The 20820-nt window shown below is 46.0% G+C and overlaps 2 protein-coding genes across 5 annotated transcripts in view; one reads left to right on the top strand and one right to left on the bottom strand.

Moving 5' to 3' along the window:
- Window positions 1-20820, top strand: part of Nlg-5 (neuroligin 5) — a 158710-nt gene that overhangs the window by 118571 nt on the left and 19319 nt on the right. For all 4 annotated transcript variants that reach the window (XM_076827164.1, XM_076827162.1, XM_076827163.1 and 1 more), the window contains 3 exons: window positions 9669-9972; window positions 10747-11078; window positions 18277-18574. In XM_076827164.1, coding sequence (XP_076683279.1) covers window positions 10863-11078; window positions 18277-18574 — 514 coding nt within the window. In that variant the 5' untranslated portion in view covers window positions 9669-9972; window positions 10747-10862. The remainder of the gene's footprint in view (window positions 1-9668; window positions 9973-10746; window positions 11079-18276; window positions 18575-20820) is intronic.
- Window positions 1718-4220, bottom strand: Ap-1mu (adaptor protein complex 1, mu subunit). Its single transcript, XM_076826371.1, has 2 exons — window positions 4064-4220; window positions 1718-3716 (listed from the first exon to the last, which is right to left on the bottom strand). The coding sequence occupies exon 2, from the start codon at window positions 3697-3699 to the stop codon at window positions 2431-2433; it is 1269 nt and encodes a 422-aa protein (XP_076682486.1). The 5' UTR covers window positions 3700-3716; window positions 4064-4220; the 3' UTR covers window positions 1718-2430.

Here is a 20820-nt window from a genome sequence, read left to right as displayed (position 1 = left end):
CCACGCCCCAATAACAGTAGTCTCTCAATTATTATGCAAATTATAGTCTGTCTGAAGCTGAAGCGTAATATATCCCGCATAGCATTATCAGAAACATTAAAAAAATAAAATGAAAAGGTGTACTTGAATTTTTACCTTGCCATCTCGTCGAAATGCTCCGCGAAGCGTCGGCGTTACGCAAGGGAAGCAATCACGTTGGGCAACGTTAATTGACACGCGAGCACGCACGCCTACAGCCACAGATTAGTTTTGGGTTTCGTTAATTACTTCGCTGGAGCCTGGAATATCGGGTTATCGGTCTTGGGGAACTCGTGGACGGCCGGCTGGAAAGAAGGCACAACGAAATTTATAGCGCGTATACGTCAATATAGCTCCACGCCACGATAAACGCGCCCTACTATAAATTACGCTTCCGGGTAATAAAGAATTTCTATATACCGTGTACGTATAGATTTTGAAGCATCCCCCGCGCGAGCGATCCGATAAGCTGAAAATTGCTCTTACCCCCGCGCGGAGAACTTGCAGAGGGGGTGGGATACATTGACCTTTATTGATCAGATCTCGGCCCCGAAGACTGGCGATATGTATATACACATATACATACGTCTGTCTGTGTATATATATATATTACATATACACCATATGAACTCATCCCATCGACGGAAATTTCGGATAAATGCATTATCGTAAATACCGGCCGGCGTCGTGGCCGTTGCCGCGAATTGATACGCATAAATTCCGGATGCAAAGCGACCGTGAGGGGGTGGCAAAAGGAGAAAAAGGAAATAGACGCCGTGGAATATTTATTGCCACCGCGAAGAATTATGTCGGGCTGCGAACAGCCTGGCGTTGAGGGTTGTTGGTCGAATTTTCGGGCGCGAAGTGGCTTTTGTAAATCATCCAACTCGAATTTATATCCACGGAGATATAAAGGGGGCAAGCTCTGGATGAACGAAATGGATATCGATGTTTAGCGACCTTAATCACTGGTACGTGGTTACTAATTGGAATTAAGGGGTAGTAGTAGAATTCGGATTGTAGAAAAGTCACGTGGAATTTCTCTGGAAATTTCCTTGGGAACTACTTTCACATCGCGGAGACACTGAACGGAATAAGCAATTTAGGAAGAAGACACCACGAAGGGGACACTGAATTAGTGTAAGAAATATGTATATGCCTGCTACCCCCTTGCATGGGAATAGGCCACTTTGATCGCGGTGCATCCGATGCACCCTGTTTTTCATCCCCTCCTGATACGCTTGCGCGCCCTTCGGCCGATGCGTTTCGCTCGAAATTCCTTGCAGGACCAGCAATTTCCATAAAATTATTACGCTCGTCCCCCGACGGAAATTTGCATACCGTGACCGGTGTCTCCTAGCTGCGCGAGTAAAAAGGCCCGTGGCAGCGTTTGGATTTAATCGGGGTTCTCCGTCTCCATCTTGCAGCGATTTAATGTCACCTCGTGGGGTACTTACCACTTCTTCAAGGCGGACGATTTCGCAAGATCGACTGATAGACCGGTGACGTCAGTCTCCGCGCACTCTGTGGCGGAATTTGTGATACCTTCGTTTCGTGGGGCCTCGGACGGGGTTTCGTAAACCCGATGCCACGTTCCCAGATGTGTAACACGGGTGGAAAGAGGAAAATTGAAAGATAGACGTGGGAGTGGTGAATTAAAAGGCACCTGGCTTGATTGGGATAATAAAAGGCGCATAGATGGTTTCCATTAAAAATTTAATACATCTCTTTAAGATCTTAAGTTACTAATACATTGATATACAATAATAACAATGTTATATCTATTGTGATACTGATATACAATAGTAATTCTGACGTAATACTATCAGAGCTTAAATTAGTACAAAGAACGCCTACTAACTTGTTAACAACTCCATGAGAATGTCTGGGTATACAACGGTCTTCAACATATTTACAACTTCTGACGTTCAACTAACGTTTAATGGAAAATATAATGAACCCTGTATACAGAAAACACGAGTGATATTATTACAAGGGCGTACCGTCCAACGATACGCACATCCAATGAATTAAGTACATTGCATTTCCACGTGATTCACGAGAACATGAAAGAAGATTACGTAAATGTCTCTAAACACATATTATGGGATTCCTATGTATGTATAAAATTGGATATCAGCTGAATATTGGAACTAAGGCCATTCTGTCAAACGAACGCTAATCTTGAGGAATTATTGCTGAATACTGCAGAACTCTAATTAATATTCCTGTATTCCGTACACCGCGACTTTCGGTATCGATCACAAACGAGTTGTGAAAATGGCTAGAATGTTAGCTTTAAACGTTTGGAAGCGTACTAAGCGTAGCAAACCGACTAGTTCTCGCTTCTGGGTTATCGATCAGAGCTCGTACAATCTTAGACCTGTCCGTGCGCCGCCAATTCATCTTTATTTAATTCGTCCTCAATTGGTAGTCCCCGTTCTGCGTAATGTACCGTACCCAGGGCAGCGCTTGGTAGCCGCTCTTCTCGATAATCTTTAAATAGCGCACTTGGATGCCAGACGTGGTGAAATAGGGGATTTCGAACTTCACTTGTATCGGTGGCTTCCCTTCTACGTCTTCTCCCACGACCGAGGGCAGGCCGAAGTGTGCCCTCATCAAGTACTCCTTTCCTCCCGGAAATGATTTAATGAACCAAGTTATGGCACTCTGTTCTGGGGAGTATTTGACGCTACCGATAGTAGTCTTGAATTTCGGGGAGTCCGCGTCGTTCGGTACTGGAATTACTATCTCTACGTTGTTGGCTGTGGAGCGCCTCTTAAACTGCGACCTTGCTTTTATCATGTATTCAACTCTGCTGTGGGCGTGTCGCTCGATTACGGACTCGATCCATATCAGAGGCTTCACGTGAGTATTCAGTCTGTACGACATCAGCTCGAACTCTCCATCGGGAGGTATGAAGGAGATCGTTCTATCATTTTCAAATCTAGACAGTCTCACGCACTGATGGAACTTAACATCTTCCAATTCTACTGACTTGGACTTCCCACGGCCTGTAGACTCGAACAGAACCTTGTCGTTAAGACCCAGTCTTAACTCTGGCATTCCGGACAGGTACACTCTCATTTTTATGGCACCCACTATCTCGGAGCTCAACACATTCCCATTGGCATTAGCCAGAAGGTTCACAGACTCTATCACGTCGAGGAACACCTCGTTCTTACGATACTTTATACCCTCCGATCGCCAAGACACCGCGTTGGTCACGGCCATGGGAATACGCGGTTGAATCTCAAGCTTGTGCCCTTCCTGGGTAATGTACTCCTGCAAGATCTTGCTATCCGTAGTCTGAGGGTAACCGAAATCTATTAACTCGTCCAGCAGCTCGTAAATGACAACGAAGTTGTCCCTTATGCTCTCTTCCTCCAATTCTTTAAAGTACTCCTGCATAACTTGAACCAGTTTATGCAGAAACACGAATACCAACGAAATATTCGCGTTCTTTTTAGTAGTCGAGACTATGTACAGGTTGTTGTACTTTATGTACGCGTATGTACACTCGGTAGTTTGTATTATCGGAGTCAGATTGCCCTCCTCCTCCCGCTCCATCACGAGGGGCATGAACTTTTCTATCACACCCGTCTCTATGTCCCCGCGATAGTTGCGTGAGATCAGAACCTTCCCCTTCACGTCTAAAATGTATATCGCAGACGTCGACATCTCGAGGATCTGTTAAACTGCAACGAAGAAAAGCCTATTTTGTACGATCGCTTGGAGCGGCGAGAGCCTGAGTTAGGCCAGCAGCAATTCGATGCGATGGAGTGGATACTAGAGTGGAACGCAGAGGATACTGTGCAGCGATGAAGCTCGATAGAGGTTATGTTGTTAAGCGAAGAAAAGGACGGTTAAAAGAGCAATGGAGCGAGATGTGGAGATAAAAGTGCGGTTCGTGGAAATTCAATGTCGTAATGTAGCGTGGCTGTGAAATATGGATTCGTGGAAGGTGCGAGTGACATTCGAGGATACGTCACGATGTTTGAACATAAATTTCGATGGAACGCGCGTGAAATTCGTGGGTACTTACATGTCCTTCTAGTTCCTCGGGGAGTGATGGTTCTTCGGTTATTTACATCGAAGAGACTTTCTGTTTAAGAACAAAGAACACAAGGTTTTATTCACCAAAGAGCCCTCCCCACCCAGCTGCCAGACTGCCACTGTGGACCGCGCTGAAGTTGCCTCGAGCTGAGCGCAATCGAAGCGCATGCGTTGCCAACTTCGCGCTGAATATCGACCGCGAGCCTCGTCCGCGTCGTTCGAACATTTTTATCGCCGACAATGTGTAGCAGTGCGTGTGTTTTTTCTACAATTTCCCGGCGAGATATTATCCGGGCATTATTGCGGCGATAAAGAAGATAATTTAATAGTCAGATCCCGGAAGGGAACAACGCGAAACGGCGCGCCTTGAATTTCACTGCACCCCGTGCCAGGTGAACCACAATATTTCAAATTTTTTCACGTTCGAATATTACTACAGAAATTGCAATAAAAGCTCCGCGAAGATTCGATGATTTGCAAATATCGCGCAATGGTAAAATAAATTTAATCACGAGTTCCGTAACGAGAAATGCTTTTCACGAATTTCCCTTCCTTTGTTACGATTGCAGTGTGCGTGGGAAGCGTAGAGAAAAGAATTCCGTAGATTGGAAAGTCTTTGTACTCTTCGGGAATGAAATTAATCATCAGAGAAATATTGATAATAGATAATTTAATTGTACAGAAATTTTTGGGATTTCGTGTATTCCGCGCGGGTATATTTAACAGATATTTTTCATGATCAAAATTTGGAAATAAATAAATATATAAATATATAATATATAATATATAATATATAATATATAATATATAATATATAATATATAATATATAATATATAATATATAATATATAATAAAGTTAAAAGAGTTAATATATTTTATATTATGTATTATATATATATATTATATAATATATATTATTAACATATATAAAATATTTTACCTACATGGCAGTTTTACTGACCCAAACGAACGATCACATATAAAAATTCAGAGAACTTTCTTTTAACGTTACCCAGAGCTGACGACGTAGACGCAGAAATTTGTTATATCACCTTTTCTTCTTTTTTTCTCTTTTTCCATGTTTTTATTTATTATTTTTGGTATTTTTGTGTTTTAGGAATTATTTTATTTTGTCGTATTTTTTGTGTTCTTTTGAACAAAACTAATGTATAGTCAAACATACAGAAAAACACAGTCGAACACAAACATACACATACGTATTTATATTTTAAATCATTCTTAAGTACTGTGCTTACTCAAAGCCCCAAAAAGGGCTTTGCCGGTCCCCTAATGGTTAAACATAACGGCGAAGTACCCCAGCATTCTTCCCATTATATCTAAAAAAAATGAACCCACATTCTCACGAACTTTTTCCTCGTTGCTTAAGCCCCTGCTTTCCCCAAAATCCGATCTCCAAATCCGGAAGCGCTCTCATTACTACCCCATCCACGCTCTCCGCAACGCTCCGCGCGCTATTGCTCGCGCATAAAAGGAGGAGCGAATCAGAATTAACGTAACGCCGTATCGAAGAAAGGAGCGATATCCCGTGCTGTCGCACAACCGGAAGTAGGCTGCATTCCGACGTTACGTAGCGGCACAATGGCCATCGGTGTTACGTAATGAAAGTGTAGTGCACCGAAGTAGGCGATTGTTCCGCACAAAAGGGCGTCCACGGGCGCTCGGCGCTGCCTATAAAAGCGCATAAAAGAACGGAGGTGATTGAACCTCGTTTAAAACTGCGAGCTTTGAAAGGAGGAGAGAAAGGAGAAGGTGGCGCGGCAGCTAGTCACTGTCAGCTGTCACGTTCCTGCCGCCCGAAGCTAAACGTGTATATACAGCCATCGAAGCGTTTCGATTTTAATTAAAGCGTAATTTACGGTGCCGTTCAATGTCCGCCCGAGCTGAGGTGTAAAATCAGGATTCGATGGAAGGAATCGCGAGGCTCCAGGCTGTAAATTGCGTCGATCGTTTTCCCCTGCTCACGCGTGTTTTCTACATATCCATCAGTCGCTCCTCCACGCGGAAGGAGCATGCTAAATAACCGAGGGGGGTTTGGCAGACACCGGATTAAAAAATTTCCCGACTATTAGATTGAGTTTACCAACACGGTCGGAAAGCTTTGGCAACAGGCCAGAGCCCGATTGCAAGCGGGCAGGCGTACAGTGAGTCGCGGAATTATTGGGACAGACTGATTTTTTGGGGGTGGAACGCTTCGTTTGCTTCCTTTTACATATTCATCCGATCCTTGGGTATCAAATACACTTCTGTCGTAGAATGTAACGTCGCAGGGAGGATCGATAAGCTGAAGAATCATTGTACGAACTTTGAGTTCGTGTGTTTTCTTGAAATCTAAAGGTTCCTGTGTATTCTAATGAATACGCGAAGCTTCGCTGTCGAGTGTCTACGCGAGCCAATAATTTCGCGACTAGCTGTTTATCTGGAACGGACGGGGGCAAACATCGTCTCTCATCGGCCACTGATTAACCTCGAGATCGTTTATCTCGTCTACCCTCGACTGCATCCGATTGCTTGGCAAGAGAATATTTACCCTGCGCCCGCGATCGACTCGTCCCGGATCGCGACGCTGCTTGCGCGAAATTCCGCCAGAGATTCCATCGTAATTGAACGAGGCTGGCTCGATTATAAAGTCAAATCATCAATGGGGGAGATAGAAGTTCCTCCGGGGTGAGAAGCATTTTCTTTCCATTGCGCCTCCCTTATTCCCCCTCTTTTCAAACTCGCGTCTTTCCTCTCGCTTCCTCCCAGCATTTCACTGCGCCGTCTAAAACAGATATTCGAAATAGGACATTCCACATATAAGTATCCCAGTCCCCAGCTCGCGGTCCACATTCTATGGAAAACTAGCGGGTGTTCCAGTGTGCAATACTTTGTACAGGGGCATCCGCGGTATTTCTATTAAAGCCATTTCGAGTTTTCTGCAACGTTACAGTCTCGTTGAACAGTTGCACCCTCCAGCCACGGTTTTGTCGCCCCTTCTTTCGCTCCCTCGCTCTATTCCCGAGTGTCTGATAGCAGCGCGCGGGCACTGAGCAATCCTTCCTGGTTCCTTGGTCTGTCGGTTCCCGCGGATGAAACGTCAATCCCGGGATAAAGTGGCGGAATACAAGGGGGCTGGTTCGCGGCTGTATTACACGTTCGGCGGCCGTTGCTCCCCACCGGGGTGTTGCGCGCGGAGGGTTGAAAGTTAGAGCCGCCTGGGGAATCCGACGCGACCGATAATTGAGACTCGGAATTAAATTAGCGGAACTTCGATTCCTCGACTTGGCAGCGGGAACGTCCCCCTGGTGAGTTGGTTATAAACGGGTTCACCTGCCTCGCTGTTCTGACCCGTTTGATCGCCCGACCGAACTACTTTCACTTCTCTGCGAAACACTGGCGAAGGGGTAGTTGAATTTATACGCCTGAGAGACGGGGGGTTAGCTTCTGAATGAAGTGCTGCCTTTCTTAGGTCTTTGGAGGCAGCAGACGTAGCGGTGGGTGGTGGTGAATCCCAACTCAGCTTCCAAGTGAATTTCAATTTCCAAGTGTTAATTGGAGAAATATTGTTATAATAGCGCCGGGGCGGAGCTCCCCGTCGTAGCTAGGCGGAATATTAAATACTGACTAATTGCAGACGTCGCGTTTGCGTCACCGTATCACGTGCGAGGAAGCATAAGTCATATTAAGTAAGTCCGGGGAGTCACGCGACATTTTTATCGGCCGCGGCAGTGGTCGAAACGCCGCGGAACTTTCACGAAGCCTCCATTAACGATAAACTTGACAAATCGTTTCGTTAGCAGCATGAATAACGATTTTGGATCGTGTTCGAGCGGGTTACCCCGTTTCCCTCTTTAAACTGTAATCCACCGTCGGCTTGCGCGCTCTTATCTGGAACTTTCAATGAGCACGCGAGGACCGTGAGATTGGGGCAGCATGTTTTCCACAGAATTTTATCGAAATTTGAAGCTCATACTTGTTACAACTAACTTCTTATTAATCACACCAACCAACATTAAGATAAAGCGAATATGCATACTTCATAAATGTTTCATGAAATTACGAGCTACCTCGATTTAGGGGAGACCGGGGCTGGTAGGCTAGTTTTTCAGGTTTTGATTTTTAATAAATTATGTGGACGAAATATCATTAAACCGGTTAGTATATTTGATAGAGCATACATTTGGCTATCTGATTAAATTATTAAAGTTCACTCAATGTGACAACGATTAAGGTATTTTAATGTTTTTCTAACACCTTCCATGCTGGTCAAGCAGACTTACAGTATTGGGTAGATTGACTATAGGTAGAATCAGTTAAGAAAATGTTATTAGTAACTTATCTCAGTGGTAATAAAATAACAAAATGTTACAAGAGGTGTTTCATTATAAAATATTAATTTCTTTCTGTCATATTTTAATAATAAACTGAAAAATTTTTCAACTTAAACATAAATTATAATGTATTTATAACATAGTGAAATTTAAACAAAAATAAAAATTGCTTTCTAAATAAAAAAATAACAAATTAAACCTTAACGTTATTAGTCCACCAGCCCAGACCGATCATTTTGACTTCAATAATCTATATAACCTTCAATTATTTATGTATAAACAAAAATACTATGTCAATAGATCGTCTAATAAAGATACTTTAAAATAGTCCCTCAGCATTTATTCTATTGTAACTATATAGAGCGTGAAAACATAAAGTCTTTAAGAAAAAATATTTACTTACGCAGTCAATTTTTCGACAAAATGCATGGCACAGTAGAAGTGACTTCTTTCTACAGTGAATCTTCCCGCAGTAGAGGATATGGTGCAAAGTTATTAAAAATTAGTGAACCTACCCCTTGAGACAACCAGCCCCGGTCTCCCCAACTCTGTAACCTATAAAATAGCAAATAATTTCAATCAAACTTCCATCAACCTCCCATACCTCCCATTGGAAATACCAACTTCTACCATAACCCAGAGTGTTGCTAGCACACTCGATGCGCCAATCTCGACTTCATCCGAAGCCCAAGCTTCGTTTAATCCTCCACTGTCCCTGCAAGATTGCCAAGCTTAAAGATCTATTTCTCCAGCGCGTTCCTGACTTCGCGACGCTGAGAGGCCCAGCGTGTCTACACGTGCAGCCCCAAAAACCGCTATCAAGTTAAGCGGCCATTATCCCGACAGGAGTATATGTCTATGCCCCTGGAGGGAGAGATTCTCGGGAATCAGAACGCGGAGCGCATTGCCCTGAATCCCCAAATTGTTAGGGGAGTAAAAAAGACAGGTGGGAGAGAGGAAGGCAGGGAATACCGTCGAGGATGTATCGTCGTTGGTTTAGACGTTAGGGGTAGTAGGTGGTCGAAGCAGGAACGTGGCGAGGCACTGATTGCTCCGAGGAAACTTGCCTTCCCCGCAGGGCATCCCTCTGATCAAGCTTCTTCTCCTTTTTCACCCCCTCCGCCCCACCGCCCCGTCCGCCTCCAGTGTTCGCTCGTGGCTACCGTTATCTCCACCCTGTATCCTTCGTGCCACTGTTGCACACACCCCTCGCCCACCAACACAGCCCCGGTCTGACACACTCGGCTCCTGTTTGTTTCAGATCCAACCGGGAACAGCCGCGTCTGCTTCGCCAAGATCCATGGAACTCCGTTGGAGACGGAACCGCTCGTGTTTTGTCATTCACGAGATGTTTTGAGTGCAATTTAACTTGCACCCAGAAAGAGAACCCGCCGCGGCCCCCGAGTAAGGAGCGCGGAAGGCGCACAGGGGCGCGCCGTTTTGCATAACGAAGTTACAAAGTGATTCGCCTGCGACGACTCGGATGGCCTGCGAAATAGCTGGGAAGCCGTAGCTGCCGATTCGAAATACTTTTCCATCCCTTCCGGTGACGGGGCACGCCTCAGGTACGTCCGACTGCAATCTTCCGACGTCGCCGGGCGTACGGAGCCCTTGAGGCGCGAATGTGTTCAATATCATGGCTGCGAGCTTCTCTTACGGTCTGAGTTTGCTTTCTGAAGTAGGAACCTGGATTTAGATTGCGAGGGCTAGCAACAACAGCCTGTAGGCCGTCTGTCCACGAAGCGTCGCGTCATAGATCGCGTACGCGTAGAGACCAATCGTGCGACGCATCAGTCAGGGCCCGAAGACGCCTAATTTCGTCCCCCTGTATTTCTCGACTTTCTTGGGAGCCGAAATTATAAACACTTGTTTCACGATTTTACATTTTGCACTTTTTCACATTCTGTTTATTATCTCGCATTGACATGACATAATTACATTTTGCGATTCGTGGATACATAGACTAACGTTCAAAGAAAATCCATACCAATTTCCAGCTCATTCGAATACTTCACACACCCTGAACAGGGTCAAACACAAGTGGGGGACGAACTTTGGGCCCTTTACCCTATTCCTAAATTCGCATTGCCACCTAACTATTTCAAGCATTCTAAGACTAAATCTAGATCTATATTCCCTTCTTACCATTCGCCGATTCGATCCTAAAAAAAAACTCCGTGGCAGTGTGAATACAGAAAAGCAGTAGTATAACTCAACGATAAGTCAGACTTCTCCTCTGAATCACCCTGATCAGAGCTCTAATAACTAACATATATCCAACGTTGTATCCATCCAATGCCAGCAAAGTCCAAGCACCCGTTCGATTAATTGAAATTCAGGGCTACTCGCGGCGATCATCTTGGCGATACCGAGGCAGACCTTCGGCCGTGGCTAAAGTCGCTTCCCACGGTTATGCTGCTGGCGTCGCTTCGGGTGGCCGCCAGCAAATGCTGTCATGCTCTTGCCATGCCAGCCGGCGGCCAGGAAGAGGCCGCTGGCCACGAGGTCCTTGAGCAGCTCAACGTGCACCCCATCGCCGACAGGCTGCTGCCTCGTCCTGATCGCTGTCCTCGTCCTGACCGGCTGCGGGGTGGCGCGCGCTGCCGCGCAAATCCGCTATGCCTCGCGCATCGTCGAGACCAAGAGCGGGCAGATACGTGGGATTCTTCAGGTATGCATCGATTCCTCTTTCCTTAGTCGCGTGACGCGCATAGCAAGAGCCACGCTTCAAGCTTCAATCGCGAAGTATCGTGTCCACTCGTGCGGCACTGGTCAGAATACGTTTCTCGCGAGTAGCATATTCTGGGACGTTGTTTAGGATGGCTCGAGGGCTACTTCGGAAATAGCAACGATTTTTAAAGCGATCTTATAAAATTTGTTTAGAGCTGCCCGAGTTTTTAGAGAATCCAATCGCGAAAGATCGCAGAAATGTGCGAGCTGTTATTTACCGCGGAAACGAAGCGTCGCGGGGTAGAGTTTCATCGCACGTATTCGATCCGCTTTATCACGGGGAATCACCACCTCCTTCATCGTACGCTGGAATCGTTTTGAAACGGCTCGAGCACCGGCGAAGCTCGAGCGCCTTTTACTTAGCAATATCAAGCGCGAGGCGGAGGTTTCTGAACGCTGAGCACAGGAACGAAATAAAGGGGGAGAGCATCGATCATGCACTCAACACGGTTTGCATACTGAATGCATAATGCGTGCACGTACGGAATCTCAAAGGGTTCCGTGTGCGAGAAGCAGATTGCGTCACGGAAACAGGATCAAACAGCGAATAAAATTCGCCCGCGCTCGAAGCGTTAAAAAGCTGGCTGCCAGCCGGCGATATGATAATGCGTGTAACACGTACGCGATACCAGGGGGAGAGGGAGAGAGAGAGAGAGAGAAAGGGGAAGCTGACCGTGCTTTGAGCACGGAACACGCGTCCAACGGGATAAATAATTCCTGGATGGATATAAGTGTCGTTACGTAGCGTTCGGAAATCTTTGCCAAGGTATTCATAGAATATTTGAGTGTATCGATTCCTCGCATTTTACCAACGAGGCCGGAGGGAGGGAAGGAACCATCGAGCGAAATGGTTGCCAGGTAGAGGCTGAATATCCCTGGCATCGGAAATAGATGTACCGAAATCGCCAGGATGGATATCCGAAAAATTCCCTCCACTCTTGCGCGAACGTCTAACGATGGCTGGATCGAGTATCGTTCCAGTGACATTTCCACCGCAATTTTTATTCAGCACACATGGGGTAGCATAAGAAATATGTGACCCTCGAAACGAGCTTGAAATCCACCGTCAAAGCACCTTATCATCGATCCCATAACCAGAAACAGAATCGAACGGCCCCTCGAGATCAGTGATGGTCTACATCCACCATTCCACTGCTCTTGAGTGGCCAGTTTTATTTCGTTCTGACCGTAGAAGCTTTGCCACGAGGTCTCCAGCAAAATGTACAAGTTAGAAGGCTAGACTCGAACGAGAATTGTCTGTACGTTCGAAGAGAAGATGAGTATACGCGTTTCAGAAATTCCACAAACACTGACAAATCGTCAATGACGATTCCGTGACGAGACAGACACGTTTACTATCGGCAATCGCCACGCTGGCAGCTAGGACGTCGATTGCCAGCCGATAGATATTCATATCGACAAGAAGGGCAGGATCGATGAACGTCGAATGATTTTATAGGCAATACGGTGTCGTGACGGAAGGGGGACAGGCAATTTCGTTCGCGTTGAAAGTATCCGCGAGTTATCGGGGCCGCCTTTTATTCGATCTCTTATCGGATCCGTCCGGGAAGTTTAAACCTCCTCAGCAATACATCACCGTCTCCCCCCTTGATTTTAAATCTTACTTCTAATCTGGCGATTTAAGGTAAATCGACCCAAAGTGACGAGGACTTGATACCGACATTTTCGTGCACTTATCGCGCTGTTGATAAACGCGCAAATTCGCAGGAATTAAAAGCAAAAGGGGGGCAAGGGACTGCGAGGCAGAGTGTAACGCGCGTACGCAGGGATCAGCGTGCTGGGTGCTTTTCCGCGAACTACAGATCCGTAATTTACCAGGCGTTTTTAGCCTGGCCAGTTCCCAGCTGGATGGATGGATAACGAGAAAAGTTTTTCGCCCGGGACATGCCCGGCTGGCCTTTACATTACGTCGTAACGCGCTCGCAGCTCGCGCCGGTCATTTCTCTGTTCGGTCCATTTCGCACGATCGAGTTCTGTACACGCGCCCGGCCGGCGGGAAAACATTGTTGTTGCGAATCGTTTCGCTGCATCGGTCGCTGGTTAAGATAATTCGAATCAGCCCGGAGCCTCGAGGATTTTAGAAATCAAAATCGGGCACGGGAAGCCTTCGCGAGCTTTTGACTTCTTCCTCGGGACTCTAGGGGAAAGCTGAACAGTATTCGAGACTGGAAGAGAGATTGTAAGGGTGCACTTACGTGGACATGGTTTCATCAAAAACATTTTCCGCCTCTAAATCTTCCTCCGCAGTGAAGACCAGATTTCTGTCATTCAGCGATTCCTCTCATTTAGCAACTGCGCACATTTGTTTCCGTCGTCTCTGGAGCTCCCATCGACAGCGGAAGTTCCGGAACAAACTCGTTAAGTATTTCTCCGTTCACCCTCCGCGGCCCTTGTTTGAATGGCTCTTTCTCTTCCTTCCAATTTATTTGCAGGGGTCTGGCTATCTTTTTTTTTTCTCGGAACGTTTGCGAGTCAGATTATTTAGACCCTCTACACCCTCGCGCAGCCGAAAGTTCTCCGCGTCCTGGCGATAATGAGAATTACGATCACGTCTGTACGCCACTGATTTCGAGGGAAAATTGACGCCTCGGAACGGGATTATAATGATTCCTGAGTTAACGTAGTCCCCTCACGTATCGCGCGGCTTATTTCCCCCTTTTATGCTAGCCGGAGGGATAAAAAGCTTAATGAGTGACTTGTCAGGGATCTGACTCGACGCGGGAACGTTCGAAGAAGGAATTACAACAGTGCTATATCAAGCTCGAGTCTTTTCATCCAAGAAATCTTTGTCCAGCAACTTTTACAACTTCATTCTTACTTGCTCCCCCTACAGATATACACACAGCACTTCCGTTTCTCGCGATCAAATTCTGAGATCATAGAGAACAGCCAAACAGTTGCAGTACCTCATCGATGGCATATCTAAATATCTTGAACTCTAAATAATTAAAAATCTAGCATCCACGCGCACATAAGCATCTCTGCATCATCCCAGAAATTAAAAATTTCACTCCACAACTACCCTTCGAGATCGCCGTGCCCAGACCTTTAACAGATTCCACTACAACCCTCCAGAAAATAATGATCGACCGCGCGATGGTACGAAGCCCACTATCGAGGACAGTTTGAATGGAGGAGGCAATTGCTCCCGGCGATTTTTCCGTCAACTCTGCCACAACAATGCATTTCATCTAGCCGATCGCGTTACCTTAATCACGGCTGGTAATTATGGTTACGCTGACCCGACGCTCAAACAGCCGTTGCCTGTACATATATGCGTCCTCCATAGTAATCTGGCAATAATAATAGCCGGTCGGTAATACCGCCATAATTACGGAACGATGACATTACGTCGCGCTGCAACGATGGACATTGTATACGCTTTCCTGGCCAGGTCGTACGTTCTCGGAGCGCGCGAGCCCGACAATGGCGCATAATAAAATGCTTAGCAGTTTACATGCCGATTGTACGCGACACGGTGAATCGCGGCAGCTGCCGCGCGTTTTAGTGACTTTATCGCCGGTAAGCGCGCGCGCGAATGAAAATGTCCGTGAATTTTCCAACCGTGGGGGCGGGAGATGCGATGGTTGCGCAGTGAGCTAGCTCTGTCACCTTGATCTTTGCAAGCCCCGGCAAATAAATCAGCATTGTTACATAAATAATGGCAGGATGTAAAAGAAACCCTCGTAAGAGTGCTAAGTGCTGCCTGCTGCGAGATAAAGTGGCGAGCCTGCTCGAGATCGATAATCCCTGAACGTAAATTCCCTGGGACGCAAGCGTGCGATCTTGAGGGCTGAACGTCTGCGACCCCCTTATTTCTAGGTGCTCAAGATCAGGGAGCTTCTAGTTCGGAAACTGGGGATCGAAAGTGGAGTAAAAAATTCCGGTCCTGTGATTGAATGTGGGGGGGATCTGTTTTTGATAGTGCGGAATCGAAGATGGCAAAGCTGCGAACCTGGGCAGTTGATTACTAACGGTTGCTTTTCAATTTTCATGTTTTCTTTCTTATATGGAAAGTCGAATTTGCTGCCGCTTTACTGTGGCTTGAACGTAGGCGTACTCAAGTCCAGTGCAATTTCACGGTGCAGCATGTGTGTGTAGAATCTTTCTTTCACGGAAGCATTAGCGGAAAATTGCTCGCGTGAACCGGAGCGGGAGAATGCGGCTCGCTCTCTCCATAAACGTAGCTCGTCTGGGATTTTTCTAGTCGATCTATTTATTGCCGTGGCCCAGATCTGCTCTTTAATTCTTAAGCACGAGCAGTCGAGCGTTCGTGCGTCGGTAAATGCATTATGCGGCCCAAGTTGCAGTAGCAGCGCGCCGCTTCTTTTTTCCCATGGTTTCCACCGTTTTTCCTCTTTCCCTTGCGTTCTGTCGCGTTAATGCGAGCTTTCAGCGTTTTTTTTTTTTCGGACAGCGAAATATTCTGTCGCGAGTCCACAGAAATATTTACGATGCTCAGGCCGCTGAGTTGCAAACTCGCCAGATTCTTTACCGTGGAATATATTTGCGCGAAAATTATTTTATAGTTTCTGCGGCTCAGCGAGTCCATTTTTTATTACACCCGCTTGGGAAGTTTGGATTGCAGTGCTCCTGAAGGTATCCTAGAATTATTTCTTCCTACGCGGAGGGTGTGTCTACCTTTCGAACTTAATTGCACGAGAATGTTTTTCTCGGTGCTTTGCTGGTAAAAAATAAAACAACGTGGAGTATAGGTTTCACTATTTTCAGTAACTTTTACCTGAAACACTTCTCGGAATAGCGCTCCCCTCGAAAGTTACACAGAGTTGTGCGAAGGGATCTATTTAAAACGCTGCGTGTCTGACAAACCACACACCTCTACTACTGATTCTGCCTCTTTATCCTCTGCGCCACTGTATCTCCCTCCCAGAATCCAGTCACAGGAATTCGTCGCATCTTTCCACTCCTTCTTGCCATGTTCAATGCTTAAATTATTTGAAAAGTGTATATTTAGTTGAGAAACAAAATAATATTTCGAAACGAGTAGTCTCGTTCGTTTCGTTGAAAAATTTGTTTAGAATCAACTGTCGATCGTGCGAGCGCCAGTGTTCCCGTGGCCCTCGATCGAAAATGTCGCCGGAAAGGACGAGGGCGAGACACGTTCGACGGGACAGAGAAAAGAAGCGATAATTGCGCGAGCGTGCAGGCGGTCGCGACGCGGGCAGAAATCAATCGCGGTGACGCGGGAAATCGGCGGTCTCACGAGGATAAATAACGCGTCAACGCGTGTTGCTTCATAGGCATTTTCGCGGACGAGCGCTGACGACCAGGTGAAAGTCGTTAATTTTTAACGCGCGCGCGAACGAGGTCGGCTCGCCGGGGAGAGCAATTTTTAAATATTTTCCCCGTTGCCACCCTCTCTGCCCAGCCATTTCTGTCACAATTATCGTTTCGCTTTTTTGTTTTAATAGGAGCGCCGCTGCCAGGCTTCAATGGTCACTGTTGATTTGAAACAGTGATTTCCAGATTAATGTAAAATCGTAAATCTACTGAAACCATTCGCCCTCCGCAGACATTTCAATATTTCTACCTCGCGTTGGTCATTCGATAGGGGACTCCAGTGAAATTAGAGAGGAGAATTTTCGAGCTGGTTGTTTGCTGATATTATTAAGGGGTCGTCGATAATATTCCAGGGGGGCGGTATAAGGATGTAAGAATTTCTCATCGAGATTGGAATTTCTGGATGAAAGGGTCGCCATAATTATAGAGTGCTCTAGAGCAAGAATAAGGCCGGGGAGCAAAAATTTTTTCACGTCCCACCAGCCCTGCCTTGCCCTCTTTATTATTCGCCCGGTAACATCGCGGGGGCCCTCCCGTTAATGGGAATTCGTGATTTTGAACTCGATGTGGCTCCATCGTCCTGTTCAATGGCGAGGGGCGGGCGTGGAAGGGACGATCTCTTTTCCTCGCGGCAACCCGGGGCTGCAATTAACGTCGACGCGTACCAAACGAGATTTATTAGCTCTTCTGGTATAATTGCTTCCAAGAAAGCCGGCGAATGGCAATCTTTTTCCCCTCCCCACTGCAATTACGTCTAACGAAAGCAATTATCGAGTTTCGTTAGCGTCGATGCTGGGCTTGCTAAACGTGTCACGCGAGTTTCACGATAAAACGTGGTGAGGATAAAGGCGCCGCTGATAGAAGTGCACGTGTCACTTGTAATAATGCGGGTGACGGTACCAGGGTTTGTGTGCAAAAGATTACCATCCGGTGAAACCACATTAAAGTGTTTTAAAACGTTTGAGGAGTAAGTACAGGGGTAGGGGCGAGTGATTAAAAATTCTTCCGCCAACGTAGGTATATTGTTCGAGTAAAATGAATTTTCCGTGCTTTTGTTACAATATTCCCTCGCTAAGAGTTAATTACAGTTCTTCGAAGAGAACGAGGAATCGAAACGTTGGCAGAGGAATTATTTATTCGCTCGGAACAGCGTCGAAACAGCACAGCATCTGTGGATCGTAGCAATCCAGTGAACCCCCGTAAACCAGAGATAATCGAAACGCAGAGGGTAATTAGGTAATTAGTTTGCAGTAACGCGGGCACCGGTAGCACGTTTTCTGCGGATCAAATACAGGACACCGAGTCTAACTCCATGTTACTATAGCAGAGGTATGATTCTCAGATAAGCTCTCTATCAGCCCTCTGGGCAACGATCAGAGTAACAAGCCACTTTTGTCGTTGCTATAATTCCGAGGTTCGTCAGTGCGATTTAGTACGACCTTTCTAGTAAACACTTTGAAGACGAAATAAAAAATTCTGAGTCATACTTACGTTGAAATAAAAAAAACACGATCTCGTGCCATGGAGTGTATTTAACACCAAAATTATAACGTTCCAAATTATCCGGAAATCTTGGAATTTTGAACGAAATTAAGTCACCCCTTTCGCCCCTCGTTTCTTCCAACATACTGTGGGGAAATCAGTCTTTAGCGAGTATTTGATTTTTCGCTTAACTGTAGTTCCTCGCCCAAGGCTTTCGATTCATAAGATTCACTTGCACGGCAAAGTAAACCGACGGAAATGTGAACTTTCCCGACTAATTGCGAGCTGAATCGCCGCATTTCTAACTCGGCGAATTCCTCGATTCCGTGTTGCAGGAATTAAACAGCAGACACTTGGACCCTGTGGAGGTGTTCCGAGGCATACCGTACGCGGCACCCCCTGTGGGGGACTTGCGTTTTCGGCCACCGATCTCACCGATCCCCTGGGACGGCATCAAGCTGGCGGATTCCTTTGGCGCGGTCTGCCCCCAGCACTTTCCAGACATCAGCAATGACACAGCTGCTCTGTTGCAAATGTCCCTGGGCAGGTACCAGCAGCTGAAGCGTTTGCACATGTTCCTGACCAATCAGAGCGAGGACTGCCTCTTTTTGAACCTGTACATACCCGGCAGCGGTGAGGATAAGAAACTTTTCCCCGAGCTTTTAATCCACACACGTCTATGGTAATCGAAATGAGTAGCAATTCTATCGCCGTTGGAAACGGGCTTGGAAATCTCGATGTAGGTCGTTGAGAATTTCTCAAAGCCTTGATAGGCAGGCAGGGGTTCAGGCGGAGCTGATACATAAAATTTAAATTTAACATGTGCATTAAGGGGACCGTTGCGGCGATAAGATTTATGCATGTAAATTATAGAGTAACGCGGCCTGTATTGGTTATAAGTTTCTGGGTCTCCGAGGTGTTTCTGAGGACTTTCGAAATCGTGCAAAAATGCGTAAGGGGCTTGTATAATTGTTTCCTAAATTCGGGAGCTGGTTGTTGTAAAATTACGTCGGCATAATGTTATTCTACGCGGAAATTGAACTAACGAACCCGAACTAAAGGGAAATACGTGTAGCGCATTAATAACTCCGGAATTTCGCCCTTGTGTCTCGAAGATAGTATTATAAAGTCTGTGTGTAATACTCGTAATTAATTAACTCGCGTTAATAACACGCGGGCACGGAATTTTGAGCTGGTATCTATCATCTGTATACGGTGCCGCGTATGGTATTACGAAACAAGTTACTTCCCGAAGTAATTAGTCCCAAAGTAATTAGTACCTTTATGCCTGGTATTATCGGCGAGGTAAGAGCCACGGACCTCGTATATCATTCGACGAACGTTGCAAGTCAAATTTGCGACGCGAACTTCATCGAATTGTCGTTCGAAAAGCCTGGTATACTAGCTCGCGAAACTTGCTTCATAATAGACGATAATTACAAAACTATAATTTCCTGCACCTCAGGGAACCCAAGTCCCTATCCCTTTTTCAATATAATTGGCTACCTTCGGTCCATCCCATATTCCTAAAGCTAAAAAATTAATAAAACTGTTTAGAGTTCGGTCTACTTGTGGATTTCTGTTAATTTCGACTGGCATCGATTCAGAGCATTCGATTTTTATCGAGCTCGATCGATTCTGATTGATTTGGTCGGGCTAGGCAAGAGAATTCTAATCGATAGTGTACTCGAAAAATGGCGCGCGATAGTCGCGTTGTTATTTGTCGGTTTCGACGACGGAGGGGGGGAGCGGGGAGGTGGTCGCACAAACGCGAGGGGCCGCCAATTAAATCGGTGGACCGGATTGTAACACGATAGAGAAATTCAATTTTCCACGAAACCAATAAAAGCGACGTCGCGTGCTCATCGTTTCGCGCTCGTTTCCGCTCCGGCCGTGCCCGGTTAAAGAGCGATATTTAGCCGCGATAGAAACGCGATTAACGATACTTCGGAGAGGGATTACGAGGTGACAGCTAAACTGCATAAACGAGGTCGACTAATTGGGCTGAAAATCGTTTTCGATAATTGCGCGGCTCCGCGCCAGACTCCATTATGTTACGACGCGTTTGTAACGCTTACGCCACTGGATCATATTTTAATCTAACCCGATATACACAAATTTCATGCGAAGTAGGATGATTCCAACTTCAATTCTGCACGGGCAACGAAATTTAATAATAATATTTCTGAGACTTCGTTGAGTGTGAAACATTTCGGTATAATTTTCTTATTAGGCTCATTGGGTTTTGATAAGGAAGCGAACGATGGTGTAAATTAAGGGTCTTGAATGAAATTACTGAAGGGTGTGTACAAATTCGTGATGCTCCTTTCAGTCTGGGTAGCTTTCGCTTGAAGCAATTTTTAAAATAAAGCACACGCGAAAAGTTACAGAGAGATATATCTTCACTCGTGGTGATGTACTGGCTCGTCTGACCATAGACCGACCTCCTCCCCTTGCGCTCCTTTATTTCTCTCCTCCTTCGCTCTTCCGACGTACGAATCAATTGCACCTCCCCATATTTTGCACGTCTGCGAATTATTCCAAAGCTTCGTACGGGTTTACCAATTTATCAACAATTCCACTTAAAACTCACAACTTGTGCCATCGTTCCCTTTCTTGTCCACGACACTCTCTCATCTCGTACTGGAATGTAGTGTTACGGTACCCGGCGCACTGATAGCATCGTGATAAAGAATCGAGCAACCTGCAATCGCGGCACGGAACTAGAGAATTAATAAAAACGAACGATCCTCTTGCACGGAAGAGATTACAACACAGTTTCCCACTGCACGCGAAAAAGGGCGCGCAGCAAACTGACATCGCGAAACCAGAGCGTAAAACAATTCCCTATCTAATGAATTGAAATCCAACCAACTCAA

The sequence above is a fragment of the Andrena cerasifolii genome, chromosome 14 (genome assembly GCF_050908995.1).
Source record: "Andrena cerasifolii isolate SP2316 chromosome 14, iyAndCera1_principal, whole genome shotgun sequence".
NCBI classification, from domain to species: Eukaryota; Metazoa; Arthropoda; class Insecta; order Hymenoptera; family Andrenidae; genus Andrena; species Andrena cerasifolii.
Note: the sequence above shows the minus strand (reverse complement) of the source record. Positions and strands in the feature narration are given on the sequence as shown.